Source organism: Lithobates pipiens, unplaced genomic scaffold (genome assembly GCF_037356315.1).
Source record: "Lithobates pipiens isolate NorthernLeopardFrog02 unplaced genomic scaffold, aLitPip1_a1.2 Scaffold_22, whole genome shotgun sequence".
In the NCBI taxonomy this organism is placed as follows: Eukaryota; Metazoa; Chordata; class Amphibia; order Anura; family Ranidae; genus Lithobates; species Lithobates pipiens.
Window position 1 is genome coordinate 36,660,392 of NW_027507784.1, and position 18,040 is coordinate 36,678,431.

Here is an 18,040-nt window from a genome sequence, read left to right on the forward strand (position 1 = left end):
TCGGACTTTGTACAAACTTTCCAGTGGACTTTTGTACAAAGGGCGTAGTCCACAAGTTTGTATTGCATACACACGATCGGACTTTTTGACAACAAACACAAACGTAGTGATGTCACAATGTACTGATGACACTTCAAAAGAGGACGTTCAATTACTCCAGCGCCACCTTTGGTCAACTTCTGTATTGTAGTCTGATCTTTTGCATTGGTTCTGAGCATGCGTGTTTGTACCTTGTACAAAAGTCCTATGGTTTTCTGTACACACGATCGGACTTTGCTCCATCGGACTTTTGTTGCCAGAAAGTTTGTCCGTTCGCACAGCCAACAAAAGTCCGATAAAAACAGAAAAAGTTTGTCCGATGGAGCGTACACACGGTCGGATGTTGCTCCAAAACAGCTAATTTGCATGTTTGTTGTCAAAAAGTCAGATCGTGTGTACGGGCCTTTACAGAGTATTGGCAGAGTGTTGCAAAGTATTGCACGGTGTTGCAGAGTATTGCACAGTGTTGCAGAGTATTGGCAGAGTATTGCAGTGTTGCAGAGTATTGGCAGAGTATTGGCAGAGTGTTGCAGAGTATTGCAGTGTTGCAGAGTATTGCACAGTGTTACAGAGTATTGGCAGAGTATTGCAGAGTATTGGCAGAGTATTGCATAGTGTTATAGAGTATTGGCAGAGTATTGCACAGTGTTGCAGAGTATTGGCAGAGTGTTGCAGAGTATTGCAGTGTTGCAGAGTATTGCACAGTGTTGCAGAGTATTGGCAGAGTATTGCACAGTGTTACAGATTATTGGCAGAGTATTGCACAGTATTGCAGTATTGCAGAGTATTGGCAGAGTATTGCATAGTGTTATAGAGTATTGGCAGAGTATTGCACAGTGTTGCAGAGTATTGGCAGAGTGTTGCAGAGTATTGCAGTGTTGCAGAGTATTGCACAGTGTTGCAGAGTATTGGCAGAGTATTGCACAGTGTTACAGATTATTGGCAGAGTATTGCACAGTATTGCAGTGTTGCAGAGTATTGCACAGTGTTGTAGAGTATTGGCAGAGTATTGCAGGGTGTTGCAGAATATTGCAGTGTTGCAGAGTATTGCACAGTGTTGCAGAGTATTGGCAGAGTATTGCACAGTATTGCAGTGTTGTAGAGTATTGCACAGTGTTGCAGAGTATTGGCAGAGTATTGCGGTGTTGCAGAGTATTGCAGAATATTGCAGTGTTGCAGAGTATTGCACAATGTTACAGAGTATTGGCAGAGTATTGCACAGTGTTGCAGAGTATTGCACAGTATTGCAGTGTTGCAGAGTATTACACAGTGTTGCAGAGTATTGGCAGAGTATTGCAGTGTTGCAGAGTATTGCACAATGTTACAGAGTATTGGCAGAGTATTGCACAGTGTTGCAGAGTATTGCACAGTATTGCAGTGTTGCAGAGTATTACACAGTGTTGCAGAGTATTACACAGTGTTGCAGAGTATTGCAGTGTTGCAGAGTATTGCACAATGTTACAGAGTATTGGCAGAGTATTGCACAGTGTTGCATAGTATTGCACAGTATGGGCAGAGTACTGCTGAGTATTGTCACAGAGCAGCGCTGTGGGCACTATACATCCAGCCCACACCGCTGCTGCCATCTCTCCCCTTCTCCCCTCACACTTTACCGATCGTTACAGAGAGGGGAGGGAGGAACTAGCGTCATGTTTGTTTACAAGTGATCGTTCCGTCATTTGACGGAGCGATCACGTGGTTAACGGGCGCTAGCAGCGGCCGTTTACCGCGTTCCATCATACGCCGGGTCTTCCGGACCTGGCGGTCATGCATGTTTGCGGGAGCGCACCACAGGGGGGCGTGCGAGAGCAACATTCTGGGATGACGTCCATGGACGCCCTCCTAGAAAAACCTGACCGCGCTGTACGTGTCTTTCGGCTATGGCCCGGTCGGCAAGTGGTTAAAGGAGAACTATACAAAAAAATGATTGGTTAAACCCAAAAGTGCTTTTTTTTTAACCACTACTATTGCTTTATATTGGCCTTCGAAATGTAAAAATTAACCAATTTAGAATTAGAACTGGGAAACACTTTTTGAAAGATAAAAAGTGCATTTTATACACAACTATATAGATCAGACCAAAATGAGGAGGAAAGAGGGACAGAGGGATATTGCTCCAAATCAGGGACAGTCCCTCCAAATCCGGGACAGTTGGGAGCTATGGTATATCTGCCTGGAGTTCAGCTTTAAATATGTTGCAATGTCCCCCCCCCCCCCAATCCAGTTCCATTGTATGTGCAGATGTGCCTGTTTAACCCGTCTTGTACTGTATGTTGTATTATCCTTATCGGCGAGGGGGACGCGGTGCACCACAGCTGTGCCTGGAATAGAACCAGGGGCCAAAAAAACAGTCTCTTTCTGTGAGATCTGATCGATCGGTTGTCAGTCTAGCAGTCCTGCAAGTCTCATCAGGTAGCTCATATAGCTGCAGGCTGTTTGCTGACAAGGAAGTTGCAACACCAGCAGTGTAAAGGTTAACAGTGAGGGGCACTAGACCTTCCCATCACTGCAATGTTCCTTTCAGTTTCCTATTCCTATATAATATTTTCATTTCCTCGCACTGACATATTCTTCCTCACACGGAGAGATCCTGGTCACAGAAGGAGAACTCCCCGGTCATGGCTGGTAAGTACAAAGGACGCTTGCTTCAAGGAATTCCCCTTTAATTACTAGATTTCAACTAGAGGATTCAATCCTTTAGTTAGGTAAACATGGTTTTGTCCCCGTCCCCACCCACTAAGTACACTTCCCAGCAGGGTGTATGTACAGAACCGTATGACGAAAGTGAAATGTATTAGTGATCGCCTGCCGTCAGTTCTTAAAGTGATTGTAAAGATTAAAAAAAGGTTAAAAAATAAAAAATAACAAACATGTTATGGAATTGCACAGAGCAGCCATGTACATCCACTTCTTGGGTCCCCCGCTGGCGCTCCTGACCCCTCTCCCCTCTTCCCATTGGGGTACCTGTGCGGGGCTCGCTCCTGAGCCCTGCTGCTGCGTCCATTGACACAGACAGTGGGGCTAGGCCCCGCCCCCTCATCACTGGCTTTGATTGACAGCACTGGAAGCCAATGGGCCCTAGCAAAGCCAGCGAGACCCAGAATTGAGGGAAGAGAAGAGCTGCAGACGTGTACAGTGCTGGATCGAATGAGGGCTCAGGTAAGTAAAACGGGGAGGGGGGATGCTGATGTCTAAACATTTTTTTTTATCTTAAAGTGGGTTCCCCTCCTACAAATAATGTGGCTGCTGACTTTTATTATTAGGGCACTGTCCAGACATCCAGCGGTGTTCTCACCTGAGCCGATTCTTGAATCGGCTCTCAGGTGCTGGCGCCGCCATCCTGGCTACGGGAACCAGCACTGAAGCCTTGTGGCTTGGCAGCCAGTTTCCTAATGCGCACTGCACGAATCGCGCTGCGCTCTGTCAATGGGCCGGCTGTGGGGGCCGAACTTCTGGCTCACCTGGCTGCGGCAATCTGAGCCGGAGGTGGGAGTGGGTACCTGTCAAAAACAGGTACCCGCTCCAGCCTTTCCCCAAAAGGTGCTAAATGTGGCAGCGGAGGGGGAAAGGAGGCAGACAAGCGGAGCTTCCACCATTTTGGTTAGGTCCCATTTACACTTGGTCTTTTTTCAGGCATTTATTTTTTTTGCACATTTCAGTTGCAAGAATATTTTTTTTAGACAATGGAAATCTAGTTACTAGGCAATAAAACATGCAAAAAATGTGTTTTTTAGGCTCTCCCATTGTGAGCTAACGGGACAATGATATCACAATCTTCACACTGAAAATTAGAGAAAATTCTGGACAGCCGCACGCCAAGAAAACTTTGCCTTTGTCTGTCAAATGAAGTCAAAAGATACAAGCCACAGCAGAATGGACAGAGGAACTGACGCATTTCACACTATAAAATAGTGTTTAATTATAGCTATGATTAAGCATTGTTTTATAGTGTGAAACGCGTCAGTTCCTCTATCCATTCTGCTGTGTCTTGTATCTTTTGACTTCATTTGACAAATAAAGGCAACTTTTTTTGGAGTGCGGCTGTCCAGAATTTTCTCAAATTTTCATCGCTATTTGCATTGCCAGCACCTGTGGCTTCCCAACCAAAGGAGAGAACTATTCCACATTGATCTGCCTGGAGCAGTAACATCTCTATCACAATCTTCACCTCGTCCAATCACATTTTAACCCCTTTGATCGCTTTGGTTAAATGTTTGAACATTATTTTGTAGATCCAGGGTGTGCTGGCGATATATGCTTTGACGTGGGACTTCTAAAGTTGAACTTTAAGCGCAAAGATTTCTACTTAACTATATCTCGCCATAGCCACAAAGGATATAAAATCACTTTGTGTACTCCATATAAACCCAGATATTACATTGTAAATGTTGCGGTGACATCATAGCTGTGCTGTACATTGAAGGGCAGAGCTGTGGGAGGGGCCCAGCGGCCCCACCCACTACAGGCTGCCTGCGTAAAACTAAAGAAGGGGCGGAGACAAGACCGGTCACCCTGCACAAGAAGAGAGAGCAGCAGTGAGCGGTCTTTATTACAGGAAGTCTCACACTGGACAGATCTGGAAGGAATACAGAACGTTTCCCCAAGGGGTCTATTTATACAATTGCTGTGAAAATGTCTCAAGCATCTTCACAGTTGTCAAAAATAAAAAAAAAATCTACAAAATTTGTGTCATATGTTTACTTCCTACGATCATCAGCTCCACCTACTGGACATAATGTGGTATTTTCCTGAAATACTCCAATTAGGAAAATACTGCATTATATAGATGGAGCTGATGATCACAGGAAGTAAATATAACACAAATGATGCTTTTTTTTTGTTTGATGACTGTGAAGATGCTTGAGACATTTGCACACTGAATTTGTTACTGTTTTACAACACCCCTATGCAATAATCATGTATTCCCGTAATAGGTTGCCACCTCATCCCTTTAAGGCTATGGTTACACTAATCCGACACATAACTAGTACGACTTCTGATCTGACTTTGCCCTGTGACTTCATGTCCAACTTTCATGCGGCTTCGGTTAACAGGATCTGACCATACCAGGCCCTTTGAGTCTGGTATAAATCATGAGGGGGGACCTCATGCCAAAACTGAAAACAATGGTGTGGGGTCCCCCCAAAATCCATAGCAGACCCTTATCCAAGCATGCCACCCGGCAGGTCAGGAAAAAGGGGAAGACGAGTGAGCACCCCCCCTTGACAATACCAGGCACATGCCCTCAACATGGGGGGGGGGGGGTTTGCATGTTGATGGGGACAAGGGCCTCTTCCTGACAACCATGGGCAGTGGTTGTGGGGGTCTGCAGGCAGGGGCTTATCGGAATCTGGAAGCCCCCCCTATATGAATGAGTATGGGGTACATACCCCTACCCATTTACCAAAAAGAAGACGTGTAGTGCTATAAAAAAAAACAAGAGAGCTGGTTTTAGATAAGTTCTTTATTAGTTAAATGAATGTCCCCTGAAATAGCTCCAAGGTGTCTTGTTATTCCTCTGGTCTTCTCCCCCACTATATTCTCCCTCAGGTCTTCTCCCCCGCTGTCTTCTCTCTCAGATATTTTCCCCCGCTATAGTCTCCCTCAGGTCTTCTTCCTCTGGTCTTCTCCCTCTGCTATATTCTCCCTCAGGTCTTCTCCCCTGCTGTCTTCTCTCTCAGGTCTTCTTCCCCACTATATTCTCCCTCAGGTCTTCTCCTTCAGGTCTTCTTCCTCTGGTCTTCTCCCCCGCTATATTCTCCCTCAGGTCTTCTCCCCCGCTGTCTTCTCTCTCAGGTCCCTTCCTCTGGTCTTCTCCCCCGCTATATTCTCCCTCAGGTCTTCTCCCCCGCTGTCTTCTCTCTCAGGTCCCTTCCTCTGGTCTTCTCCCCCGCTATATTCTCCCTCAGGTCTTCTCCCCCACTGTCTTTTCCCCTGCTGTCTTCTCTCTCAGGTCTTTTCCCCCACTATAGTCTCCCTCAGGTCTTCTTCCTCTGGTCTTCTCCCCCGCTATATTCTCCCTCAGGTCTTCTCACCCGCTGTCTTCTCTCTCAGGTCCCTTCCTCTGGTCTTCTCCCCCGCTATATTCTCCCTCAGGTCTTCTCCCCCACTGTCTTTTCCCCTGCTGTCTTCTCTCTCAGGTCTTTTCCCCCACTATAGTCTCCCTCAGGTCTTCTTCCTCTGGTCTTCTCCCCCGCTATATTCTCCCTCAGGTCTTCTCCCCCGCTATATTCTCCCTCGGGTCTTCTCCCTCCACTGTCTTCCTCCTCTGGTCTTCTCCCCCCGCTATATTCTCCCTCGGGTCTTCTCCCTCCGCTGTCTTCTCCCTCAGGTCTTCTCCCCTGCTATATTCTCCCTCAGGTCTTCTCCCCCGCTATATTCTCCCTCGGGTCTTCTCCCCCGCTGTCTTCTCCCTCTGGTGACGTCTTCTCCCTTCGCCGAATTCGTTGACTTCTTCCTCCACCACCAACCCTCTCAAAATAATAAAAAAACAATGCTGCTCCGATGCTGGCTTCCACTGTTATGTCAGTGACGGTGTATGCCAGTTCTTATATAGCTATGGGGAGTGGGCATCTGGTTACGTCAACGCAGGGTATGGTACGATCTTGAGGGGGAACTCTGCACCGTTTCTTTTTTTTAATTTTGGTGCGTGGTTCCCCCTTAAGTTCCTCAAGTCGCATGCCACAAGTCGGATCAGTTAAGATGATGATCCTGACTTCCATTCAACTCAATGGGCTGAAATCATGCCCAAGTCGGACCAAAGCAGAGCAGGAGGCATTTTCAAAGTCAGACCGACACAAGGCGGAACAGTTGAGACCGCTCTCATAGGGAACCATTGATTTTGACATGTCATGTAAATTGTGCTCTGGAATTCGGAGCGCATGTTGGACCAGTGTGAACCGGCTCTAAACCCGAACAAATACAGTATAATTAAACGGGTTCTGAGGCTAATTTAACGCAGATATTTGTTTTGGGTTTAAAGGGATGAGGTGGCAACTTTAGCGCACGTTAGTGTCAATGTGCATTGGTGGAAAACAAGTGACTTTGCATGCGTCCTTGCAACATACAAATGTAAGCCTTGCCTCGTTTAGGGATCAGAAAGACCAAAAAATAGCAAAAAAAGTTCTGTGGGTAGTTCCAAATCAAATATGGTTTTATCTGACACATGCCATACATACATGTGGGAAGGTTCCCTTATCAGTCTGAAGACCTCCGGGGGACTCCGCCCTTTAGCTCTTGCATTTATACCTTTTAGAGCACGATTAAGATCAAGTACTATGTCATTGGCGAGTTGACAGTGTTACAAGTCAGTCCTGTTGTTCTTGGGATAAGTCCCAAGGGCATGGAGTACATCGCGTGGGCCCCATGGGTACTTGTAGTTTGTCACATAGCGCTGAATTATAATAACTATGCAGAATTCTATACATGTAGAGAATATTCTGAGACATAATAAGATTAGACTTTAAAATGGGCGCAACCCATACAAAATGGAGGACAGCTAGGTGACCAAAAAACGATCTAAAAAAATTGCAACTACCTTTAAAAAATAAAATTCTTAAAATAAATATATATACAGTGTCTGGTATCACTGGAAAGGTGTCTGGAAGATATTGTAAGGAGGCATCTGATTATCCAAGCACATTAGTGAATACAGACTGGAGTGAGAGATCTCTGAGACTGTGTGCTGATGCCACCCCTCTTGCGCTAGACTGAACATTGCTCAAATTTGACATTGTTCATGGTGTCCTGGTGTAGCTCAGTCCTGTATTTGCTTGTGCAAGGCTCAGATTTAAAGTTACTGGAGTATCTCACAATTACCTTGAACCTATCCAAGTTCACATGCTGCAATAAAGCATCAGAAGAGCATGCCGCTTCACTGCACATTTAGCCAAAGATGTGACTGTGTGGCTGGTTGCAAGGGCAACAAAGGGAATAGACCATAGGGACCCTAAACTGTGGACTCCTGCAGGAGTGAGTGCTACAGTCCTTTAGAGTCCATTAGTCAAAAGCATGAGTCCATACCCCATGGAACTGGGTTCCCTCCAAGGGGTGGTTACATGGAAAAAGTGAATCACATCTCTAGCAGCATTCTTGCTCCTTGTATAAGTAGAGCTTGAGACCTCTGGCCGTCTTACTAACTTTGGCAAACCCCAGAGGTTGTTTCCTCCCTTTTTATATGTTTGCCCCAGCATAGGGCAGTATCTTTTCAAAAAGCCCTGGAAAACCAGGCCAGCAGAGTTAACCCTTACCTCTCAGGGAGCACCACCTCAGCGGGGCAATGTAACTAAATAAAGCAATAAAGTAAAGAAGCAACACAGCAGTTAACCAGCATACATAAGCAACATTTTATCAAAGCACGCTATAAAACATTTGCTGCCTGTAAAAGGTACCTGCAGAAAGCAGTATATTGCTTTAAATTGATTCAAGGCATCTCTGGCGGGAATAAGAAAAGAGAAAAATTGCTTTAGTTTTCAGCTTGCCAAGTCTGTGTTGTCATTTACATTCAAACTTCCTCGTAGAGACATTTTGCAGAGACTGAAGAACACCAAGCAGGTTCCTGAGTCAGTAGGGTGTAGAAGTGCAGTCATACAGGAGAATGGAGAAGACGGTTCGGGACCATGTGCTCAGGGCTCTGAATGAATTGGAAAGCAGGAGTCTGAAGAGCTTCCGTAACAAATTAAACGATTGCACAGTTAAGGAAGGCTGCAGAAGGATCCCCAAAGGCCAGTTGGAAAATAAAGACCCTGAAGACATCACAAACCTGATTCTGCAATACTACGGGGATACGTATGGGGTTGAACTTACTGTAAGCGTTCTAAGGGCCATAGATGAGAATCGAGTGGCAGCAGAACTAGTGCAGTGCCTGGCTAACGGTAAGCCCTTGTACACACGGTCGGAGATTCCGACTGAATGTGTCCTATCAGACCGTTTTGTCGGATATTCCGACTGTGTGTGGTCTGCATCGGACTGTTTCCGTCGGAATATCCGACGGACCAAGTTTTCCAACTTGCCGGTAAAATTTTCCGACAAAATGCTCCGATCGGACATACTCCGATCATGTGTAGCCTACTCCAACGGACAAGGTGCCACGCATGCTCAAATTAAATTCCTAGACCAAAGCTATTGGCTACTAGCCTGAACGTAGTCCCGTCGTAACGAAATAACGTCATCACGTTATGTACAATCGGATTTTCCGACAATTTAGTCCGACCGTGTGTATGCAACATCACTTCCGGACCTCTTCCGGAATTAATCCGTCGAGATTACTCCAATGGATTTGGTTGTCGGAATCTCCGACCGTGTGTACAAGGGCTAAGACTGGTAGCAGACTTTAAACAGTGATCACCAACCATTGATCCTTTTTATATATTGATCATGGCACAAACATGCATTCCTGGATCCCTCATGTGTGCGTGTTTACGTGGTGGAATCACATTACACAGAAAGTTTGTACAAAAGGGTATCTCCATTCAAGTCTTCCCAATCTGGATTTAAGGTGCATGTATATGCATTTTTTTTTTGTTTTGGATGGACTAGAGAAGAGAAAATACCCATTTGTTTATTTTTTGCTGTTTGTGTCCTGTTGGAGAAATTCCCTTCGCATTCTGTCCTAGAGATACAACAAGACAGAGGAAATATTTACAAAATGGGAGTTGTTACTGGCAAGGTGACCCCAATAGAACAGTCCCTGGTTCTGGTGACAACTCCAACTTCTTGATTTTCCAATCACTTTCTGCTTCGGTGATAATGGATACCAGGGCAAAGAGGGGAAATCTCATCAGCAGAAACATAGACACTAATATAAAACTAGGGTTCGAAAATTTCCCTACTTCATCTAGAATAAAAAAATATAGTAATGGTTATTATACATTTTAACACCCCCTTACTTCTCAATTGCCATGCAGAACTTAAAAATCTGTTTTGAGTAGAGTTACCCTTGTACTCATAAAAGGCCAGTAAGGCATGAATAGGTAGAACCCAAGTTCTGGAGATAAGAGTTAGCTGACCACAGTGATATATATCACTAGGCTACATTAAAACAGTACATACAGGGAACAGTATCAGAATTTCCCCAGGTAGGTATAAGGTTGGAGCTAATGATTGAGAAAAACTTTGTTAATAGGAGACAGAAGATGTGCAGCATTTAATAGTATTGATGGTGCAAAGTGATGAGATATGGGCGGGGAGTCTAGTAAAGGAAGGGACATACAGAGAGAGAAAGCAAGAGAAATAGAAACTGAAAAGTTTAGAAAGATGATTTGTTAAATATTAATAATCAATACATCTTGCAGACAGAAATGAGTATGGAAAGGAGTTTCATAGAAAAGCATTGCCTGGGAAAATTACAAAGTATATATAAAAAACTTAAACCTATTTTTCCTTTAGATAGTTTTCTGAAGCAAATAGTTTCCTATGAAAGCGGCAGAGTTTCTTACATGCTAGTAGCAGGACATCCTGCTGTAGGCTATAAAACCAATTTGCGGTTTTATTGTCAGCTTGAAAATGCTTGTTTTGGGCATACATAACTTGGGTGCTAGGTGAAATGAACAAGAATAAATAAATGTATCAACCACAAAGATTGCTACACATGTGAATAATCATCTAAATAGGTGCCTGTGTGATATCACTCAACATACACAAAATCCGTGCTCAAATAATTGCAGCAAAATAAATTAAAACAAAATCTTAGCAAAAGTCCCATATACTGCTCTCATATGCAGAAATAAATGGTTGAATGGTGAAAGATGTCTAATACATATCACAATGTCCCATATAGAAAGATTAGCTTCTTACCGGATAGAATGGATCACTATTACAGATCAAACTCGCTTTGTGGATATGACCACTGACATGTGAGATGATTCTCCTGATTAGCCAAGATCCAAATAATTCAGAACTCAAGTGTTGCAAGAACCAAAGGGTAATAATACTCCCATGAGCATGCCATGCAGCTCATGCGTATCACCATAATTGCCGGTTTGGATGTCTCAGGTGTATGAATGAAAAAAAAAAACTACAACCGCTGTATCTTTGAAATGGGACTCCAATGTTGGGAAATCATATAGACAGGAAAGAAAAAAGCCTCATAATGTAAGACCAAACAAAAATGTATTAAAAGCTGATAAAAGTTACACCCACAACAAGGCTGAAAAACTTCAAGCATAAAATATAGATATGACTTGTCCAACCAGTTGGGTGGCAGTGCAAGGGTTCTCTGATCTGACACATTTCTACACAAATGTCGACTACTGGGAATGATCCTCCATTCCCAGTAGACGACATTTGGGTGGAAACGCGTCAGTTTGGAGAACCCTTGCAATGCCACCCAACTGGTTGGACGAGTGATATCGCCGCCAAATCTATTTTGTGAGTGTAACTTTGACCAGCTTTTAAAGTGGTTGTAAACCCTTACAAACCACTTTGACCTACAGGTAAGCCTAGATTAAGGATTACCTGTAGGTCCAAGAAATATCTCCAAAAAGACAGGCACCGCTGTCTACGGCGCATGCGTCGTAGACATCGGCATGCAGGCACACTGAGCAGGCCACAGATCGCAGTGATATGCTGCTCGTGTCGGCTCCCGTGCGCATGCGCGGGAGTGACGTCATTGCGGCTCCGGCGAATCACAGTGCTCTAATATAGGAGGTGTGTTACTGGCCAGATCACCAGGTGAAAACAGAGGGGAAAGAAAACTAATGCAGCCACCACATCTAAAGATTGGTAAGCTGCAATATATTACATTTTGGGTTTAATTCCTCCTTAAAGTGGTTGTAAACCTAAGTCATGGAATCTGTGCAAAGCACATATATCTGCAGTGTTTACTTATCTCTCTCCAAAGCTTTAAGTGTCTTCTCTCTGGTGCTTCATTCCTCTGTTATCAGCATGAGTCACTTCTGAGAAGTTCTCCCAACACATGAGATAAATTTGTGTCTGGAGGGAGGGGAGGAGAGCTCTGCAGACAGCTTGTGTATTCAGAACACAGTTCTTTTGTTGTGTGAAGGGGGGGGGGGTGCCTTTCCTCCAATCAGCTCCTACACACTGTTACTGCACTCTCCCCACCCCTTTCTCTGTGCTCCTGATGAAAAAAAGAATTTTAACAGGATCTGCCCTTTTGAAGGGGGGTAGAGAGGAGAGGACTGCAGATAAACAATTAAAACCTACGTAGGAGGATTTGTGTCAACTCTGTGTATCATCTGAGGCCGGTCACTTCACTGGGTATACAGGTGAATCTCAAAAAATTTGAATATCATCAAAAAGTTAATTTATTTCAGTAATTAAATTCAAAAAGTGAAACTCATATATTATATTCCAGTCCTGCTGGAAAATGAAATCAGCATCTCCATAAAGCTGGTCAGCAGAGACAAGCATGAAGTGCTCTAGAATCTCCTGGTAGAGGGCTGTGCTGACTTTGGACTTGATAAAACACAGTGGACCAACACCAGCAGAGGACACGGCTCCGCTAATCATTACTGACTGTGAAAACTTCACTCTGGACCTCATGCAACTTGGATTCTGTGCGTCTCCACTCTTCCTCCAGACTCCGGGACCTTGATATCCAAATGATATGCAAAGAGGACTTTTGACCACAGAGCAACAGTCCATTCCTTTTTCTCCTTCGCCCATTTAAGATGCTTCTGGTGTTGTCTCTGTCTCAGGAGGGGCTCGACACAAGTAATATGACAGTTATAGCCCATGTCCTGAATAAGTCTGTGTGTGGTGGCTCTTGAAGCACTGACGTAGTTCACTCCTTGTAAATCTCCCTCAAATTTTCGAATGGCCTTTGCTTTACAATCTTTTCAAGGCTGCCGTTATCCCTGTTGCTTGTGCACCTTTTTATCCCACTCTTTTTCCTTCCACTCAACTTTCCACTAATATGCATGGATACAGCACTCTGTGAACAGCCAACTTCTTTAGCAATGACCCTTTTTGACTTATCCTTCTTGTGGAGGGTGTCAATGACTGTCTTCTGGACAACTGTCAAGTCAACAATCTTGACCATGAAAGTGTAACCTACTGAACCAGACCGAGACACTATTTAAGGGCTCAGAAAACCTCTACAGGTGTTTTGAGTTAATTAGCTGATTAAAGTGTGACACCATTAGTTTACAATATTCAACTTTTTTAACAATATTCACATTTTCTGAGATACTGAATGTAAGGTTTTCACTAGGTGTAAGCCATAATCATGAAAATTAAAAGAAACAAATGCTTGAAATGGATCACTCTGTGTAATGAATCTATATAATATAGGAATTTCACTTCTTGAATTGAATTACTGAAATAAATGAACTTTTTGTTGATATTTTAATTTTCTGAGATGCACCTGTATATGAGGGATTACAATCACTTTAGGTTTTGGATAAAGTAAGGTCACTTTTTTGCTGTATGAGTATCTCAATAAGGAGATTTCTTTTAACTTCCTGTCCCAGAGAGGCAACACAAAAGGCAAGAGGAAAGCTCCTAAAAGTGGGCGGAGTTCTCTTCTAGGAGAGCGGTCAGTGGAACAGGTGTTTTCCATTAACCGGTTCCAAAACGGCTCCTGCACATATATGACGGTAGAATGGCACGGCTGGGCAAAGTAACGTTACTTTGAATTCCCCACCGTGCGTGCACACGCGCCTGCCAAAAGCTCCGTGACCGTGGTCGCGGGTCCTGTGGACTCGATCACCGCGGGGATACCCGCGATCGTGTCATGGAGCTCAAGAACGGGGAGATGCCAATGTAAACAGCATCTCCCTGTTCTGCCTAGTGACAGGACACCGATCGTCTGCTCCCTGTGATTGGAGCAGCGATCACTGTGGTGTCACACACAGCCACATCCCCATACAGTTAGAAACTCGCCCCTAGGAATACTTAACCCCTACACTGCCACCTAGTGGTTAACCCCTTCACTGCCAGTGACATTTTTACAGTAAACAATGCAATTTTATAGCATCGATCGCTGTATAAACGCCAATGGTCCCAAAAATGTGTCAAAATTGTCCGATGTGTCCGCCAAAATGTCGCAGTCATGATAAAAATCGCTGATCGCCGCCATTACTAGTAAAAAGATAATAATGAATAAAAATGCCATAAAACTATCCCCTATTTTGTAGACGCTATAACTTTTGCACAAACCAATCAATAAACGCTTATTGGGATTTTTTTTTTTACCAAAAATATGTAGAAGAATACGCATCGGCCTAAACTGAGGGAAAAAAACGTTTTTTATATATTTTTGGGGGATATTTATTATAGCAAAAAGTAAAAAATAATGCGTTTTTTTTTTCAAAATTGTCGCTCTTTTTTTGTTTATAGCGCAAAAAATAAAAACCGCAGAGGCGATCAAATACCACCAAAAGAAAGCTCTATTTATGGGGAAAAAAGGACGCCAATTTTGTTTGGAAGCAACGTCGCACGACCGCGCAATTGTCAGTTAAAGCGTCGCAGTGCCGAATTGTAAAAAAACACTCTGGTCAGGAAGGGGGTAAATCCTTTCCGGGGCTGAAGTGGTTAAAAGATTTACCATCTCCTCTTGTTATGAAGACAACCGAAAAATGTCTCCTCACTTTCTGTGATCACCAAGGCAAATAGAAAGGGGGAATCCACCTAGTCGGGACATGGACAGAAATAAAAAAATAAAAAAAAAGAGTTGATAGCAGTTCTAATCTTTACTTTATTTAAAACCAAAACATTTTGGCTATTTTTATATTTGAATAGAAACTTTCCAACAAAAAAAAAAAAAATATTGCCGCTGTGATTACTGTGCTTTTTTTTTTGTTTTTTGTTTTTTTAGCAAATTCTTTTTTTTTCAATAATCTTTTTTTTTTTTTTTTTGTCACAGATTCTTCTTCTCCTTGCTCTGGCCCCAAGCAGCACTTTGTGGATGAACATCGGGAGGCTCTGATAAGTGGGGTGTCTCTGGTAGAGCCCATCCTGGATAGTCTTATGACTGCAAAACTGCTGGAATATGAAGATTACGAGACAATAACTAGAGAAGGAACATCCTATGCACAGATGAGGAAGCTCTACATCAAATACGTCAAGTCCTGGAAGGATCCTCAGAAGGACATATTCAAAAACGCCTTGAGAAAAGCTAATCACATTTTGGTGGAAAATCTGGAGAAGTCCTAGATCGCCAAAAAAAAAAATGGCTGTCTAATGATAATAGCACAATTTATTATTTTAATATTCTTACCCCCTACAATAACCGAGCTCTGGCAGGTCACTCCACCGGCTACATTTGGCGAGCTGCCATATGACCAAAATCTCCTGCCCACCTTGATGATGTTGCTGACCAGCTCGGTTGACCTCTTGCACAGCCCCTGAACCAGTGTTCATAGGTTATCATCAGGGGTGGACTGACAACTCATGGGGCCCCCTGGCAATAAGAGATTATGGGGCCCCCAGACAATCCGAGATTATGGGGCCACACAGTATACACACACACACACACAGTATACAATCACACAGTATACACATACATGTACACACAGTATACACAGACATGTTTCTATTGGCTGAGAAGGTACTGGAGAGGTGGGGCAGCTATAATCTCAAAATTTTTAGACCAAAGGGATGTCGGTAAGGGACATTTCAGAGACAGATTTAAAAAAAAAACACAGATTTTTGCATACTGTCCCTGGTTTTACTGAGGCTGACAACCCTAATGGGGCCCCCTAGTGGCTCAGGGCCCTCGGGCAGTGCCTGAGTGGTCCAATGGTCAGGCTGCCCCTGGTTATCATATTTCTAGCTGTCAACTAGTCAACTAGTCTGACATCACGGCCTTTATAAGTATAAGGGCCGGTTTACACAGCGAGGCGAGGCGAGGCGACACGGCTCGCCTCGCCTCGCTCCCGCAAGTCGCCCCCGTTCTGTACAATGGAACCGTTCTGAGAGGAGCGACTCGAGTCGCTCCGACTCAGAAAAAAGGTTCCTGTACTACTTCGGGGCGACTTCGGGGGCGACTTGCATTGACTTCTATACAGAAGTCCTCTGCAAGTCGCCGCTGAGCTCCCCGCAGGTCGCGGCGAGGTAAGTCGGAGACGCCTCGCCGCGCCTCGCTGTGTGAACCGGCCCTAACAGATATCTTTACCCAGTACCAACAGAACAACTGAAAGCAACTGAAAGCAGGGTCCACACTGAATGACCAGGTGAACAGAGGCGATTTTGGCAACAGCTTTACCATGCTCTGGTATTTTGGTCATTTGAGCCACTTTACCAGTTACCTGAGCAGGCGACTCTTCTGTTCTAATCCACTACGAACTCTGCCTTCAGTTTCAGATCCTGACTCGTTTATTAGGTAGAGGCCTAAAAGACCTTTCTATTAAAGAGGAAGTAAAGGCAAAAAAATAAAATAAAATAAAAAACACACCCTGTAAGGCAAAGGCATAATGAGCTAGTATGCATAGCATACTAGCTCATTATGAATAACTTACCTGAGAACGAAGCCCCCGAAGCGGTCCTCCGTCTTCCACTTCACCGCTGCCATGTATCCCGGAGCAACTTCCGGGTCTCGCGGCTCCGGCATGCGCACGGGAGCTGACACTCGCGGCATATCGCCACGATCTGCAGCTTGCCCAGTGCGCCTGCGCGTCGCTGTCTAAGGCGCATGCGCCGTAGACAGCGGTGGCTGTCTTCGGGTAAATATCTCCTAAACCGTATAGGTTTAGGAGATATTTCTTGGACCTACAGGTAAGCCTTAATCTAGGCTTTCCTGTAGGTCAAAGTTGGTTGTATGGGTTTACAACTACTTCAAGACCCGATTTTTTCAGAGGAAGAACTTTCAGTGATGTGGGAGATCTCAGCTAATTAACTTATTGCATTAATGAGGACTGTACAGGGTCCAAACTCAAAGCTGTGCTGAGAAAAATTGATTGTCAAGGGAGGGAGGTGTACGGCACAATATGTGTATCCAGCTAACTGAGTGCTTATGGCAATACCTTCTTCACCAACCAGCCTGTCTCAGCACAGATGATTTTTGATAGGACTGTTGACTATATTCAGCCTTTAGATCTCCAATGGTATTTATTGAGCTGAGGGCTATAACTAATATGCAGCCTAATTAAAAGAAGTGCATCTCTTTCCAAAATAACCTTTTTGATGGTTAGCTCCTGAGACCAGTACCTTGTACACAGGGCAAGACTTAGGGTGGTGGGGGCCCCTGGGCTAGAGTCACTTTTGGGTCCTACCTTTTATACATTACCATATTTATCGGCGTATAACACGCACCCCAAGTTTAGGAGGGAATTTTAAGAAAAAAAAACTTTTAGGAGGGAAGTTTAAGTAAAAAACTTACATTTAAATGCCCATCAATGCAGCCTTATCAGTGTCCAACTGCAGCCTTGCCCATCCATCTGCAGCCTTGTCCGGTGTCATTGCAGCCTTGTCATTGCAGTCTTGAAGTTTAAAAATGGTGCCGCCAAGATAGAGTGTCCTCTGTACCTTGGCGGCTCTGGGGTCCTCTCGACGGCCGAGAGTACCCGAGTACTCGGCTCGGCTCGGCTCACAGTCATGCCCAGTCCCTGTGATGTCAATCATAGGGCAGGACTGGCCGTGACTGTGAGCGGAGCTGAGCTGAGTACACTGGGCTATGTATCTCGGCGGGGGCCCCCTATTGGGCGGGGCCCATGGGCTTGAGCCCAGTCAAGCCAAATAGTAAGTCCGGGCCTGCTTGTACCCAAAGAGCTGTGCGGAGTTTGTCAAGGGGTGGGGTTTAGTGACAGTAAAGGGTGGGGCATAATATTGACTTGGGCAGAAGTCAAGTCTTCATATACTCTGATCTCTGGTCCAATGGGGCTCTACAGGGACCAATTTGAAAGCAAACTCACACAAAACATTTCCCATTTTCTCATTTGTCATTCCACATCTACATTTTGTACAAGCTGTTAACAATAACACATTCTTTGCATATGGCATTCCACCTTGAAAACTTTTGCAATGTATGTGTGGGGGAGGGGGAGCTGTGACATGGTTTCTTCTTACTATCTGGTCAATGACAGATGAGGTTACATATCAGTGA

General features: G+C 44.4%; 1 protein-coding gene across 2 annotated transcripts; it reads left to right on the forward strand.

The window, feature by feature from the left end:
- The first annotated feature begins 2,521 nt into the window (after window positions 1-2,521).
- On the forward strand, window positions 2,522-16,413 carry LOC143923561 (apoptosis-associated speck-like protein containing a CARD). Of its 2 annotated transcripts, none has more exons than XM_077447328.1 (2): window positions 2,522-2,664; window positions 14,864-16,413. In XM_077447328.1, the coding sequence occupies exons 1-2, from the start codon at window positions 2,658-2,660 to the stop codon at window positions 15,151-15,153; spliced, it is 297 nt and encodes a 98-aa protein (XP_077303454.1). In that variant the 5' UTR covers window positions 2,522-2,657; the 3' UTR covers window positions 15,154-16,413. The 2 variants fall into 2 exon arrangements, with proteins under 2 accessions (XP_077303454.1, XP_077303453.1); XM_077447327.1 differs by lacking the exon at window positions 2,522-2,664 and adding an exon at window positions 8,495-8,912.
- Window positions 16,414-18,040: the final 1,627 nt, after the last annotated feature.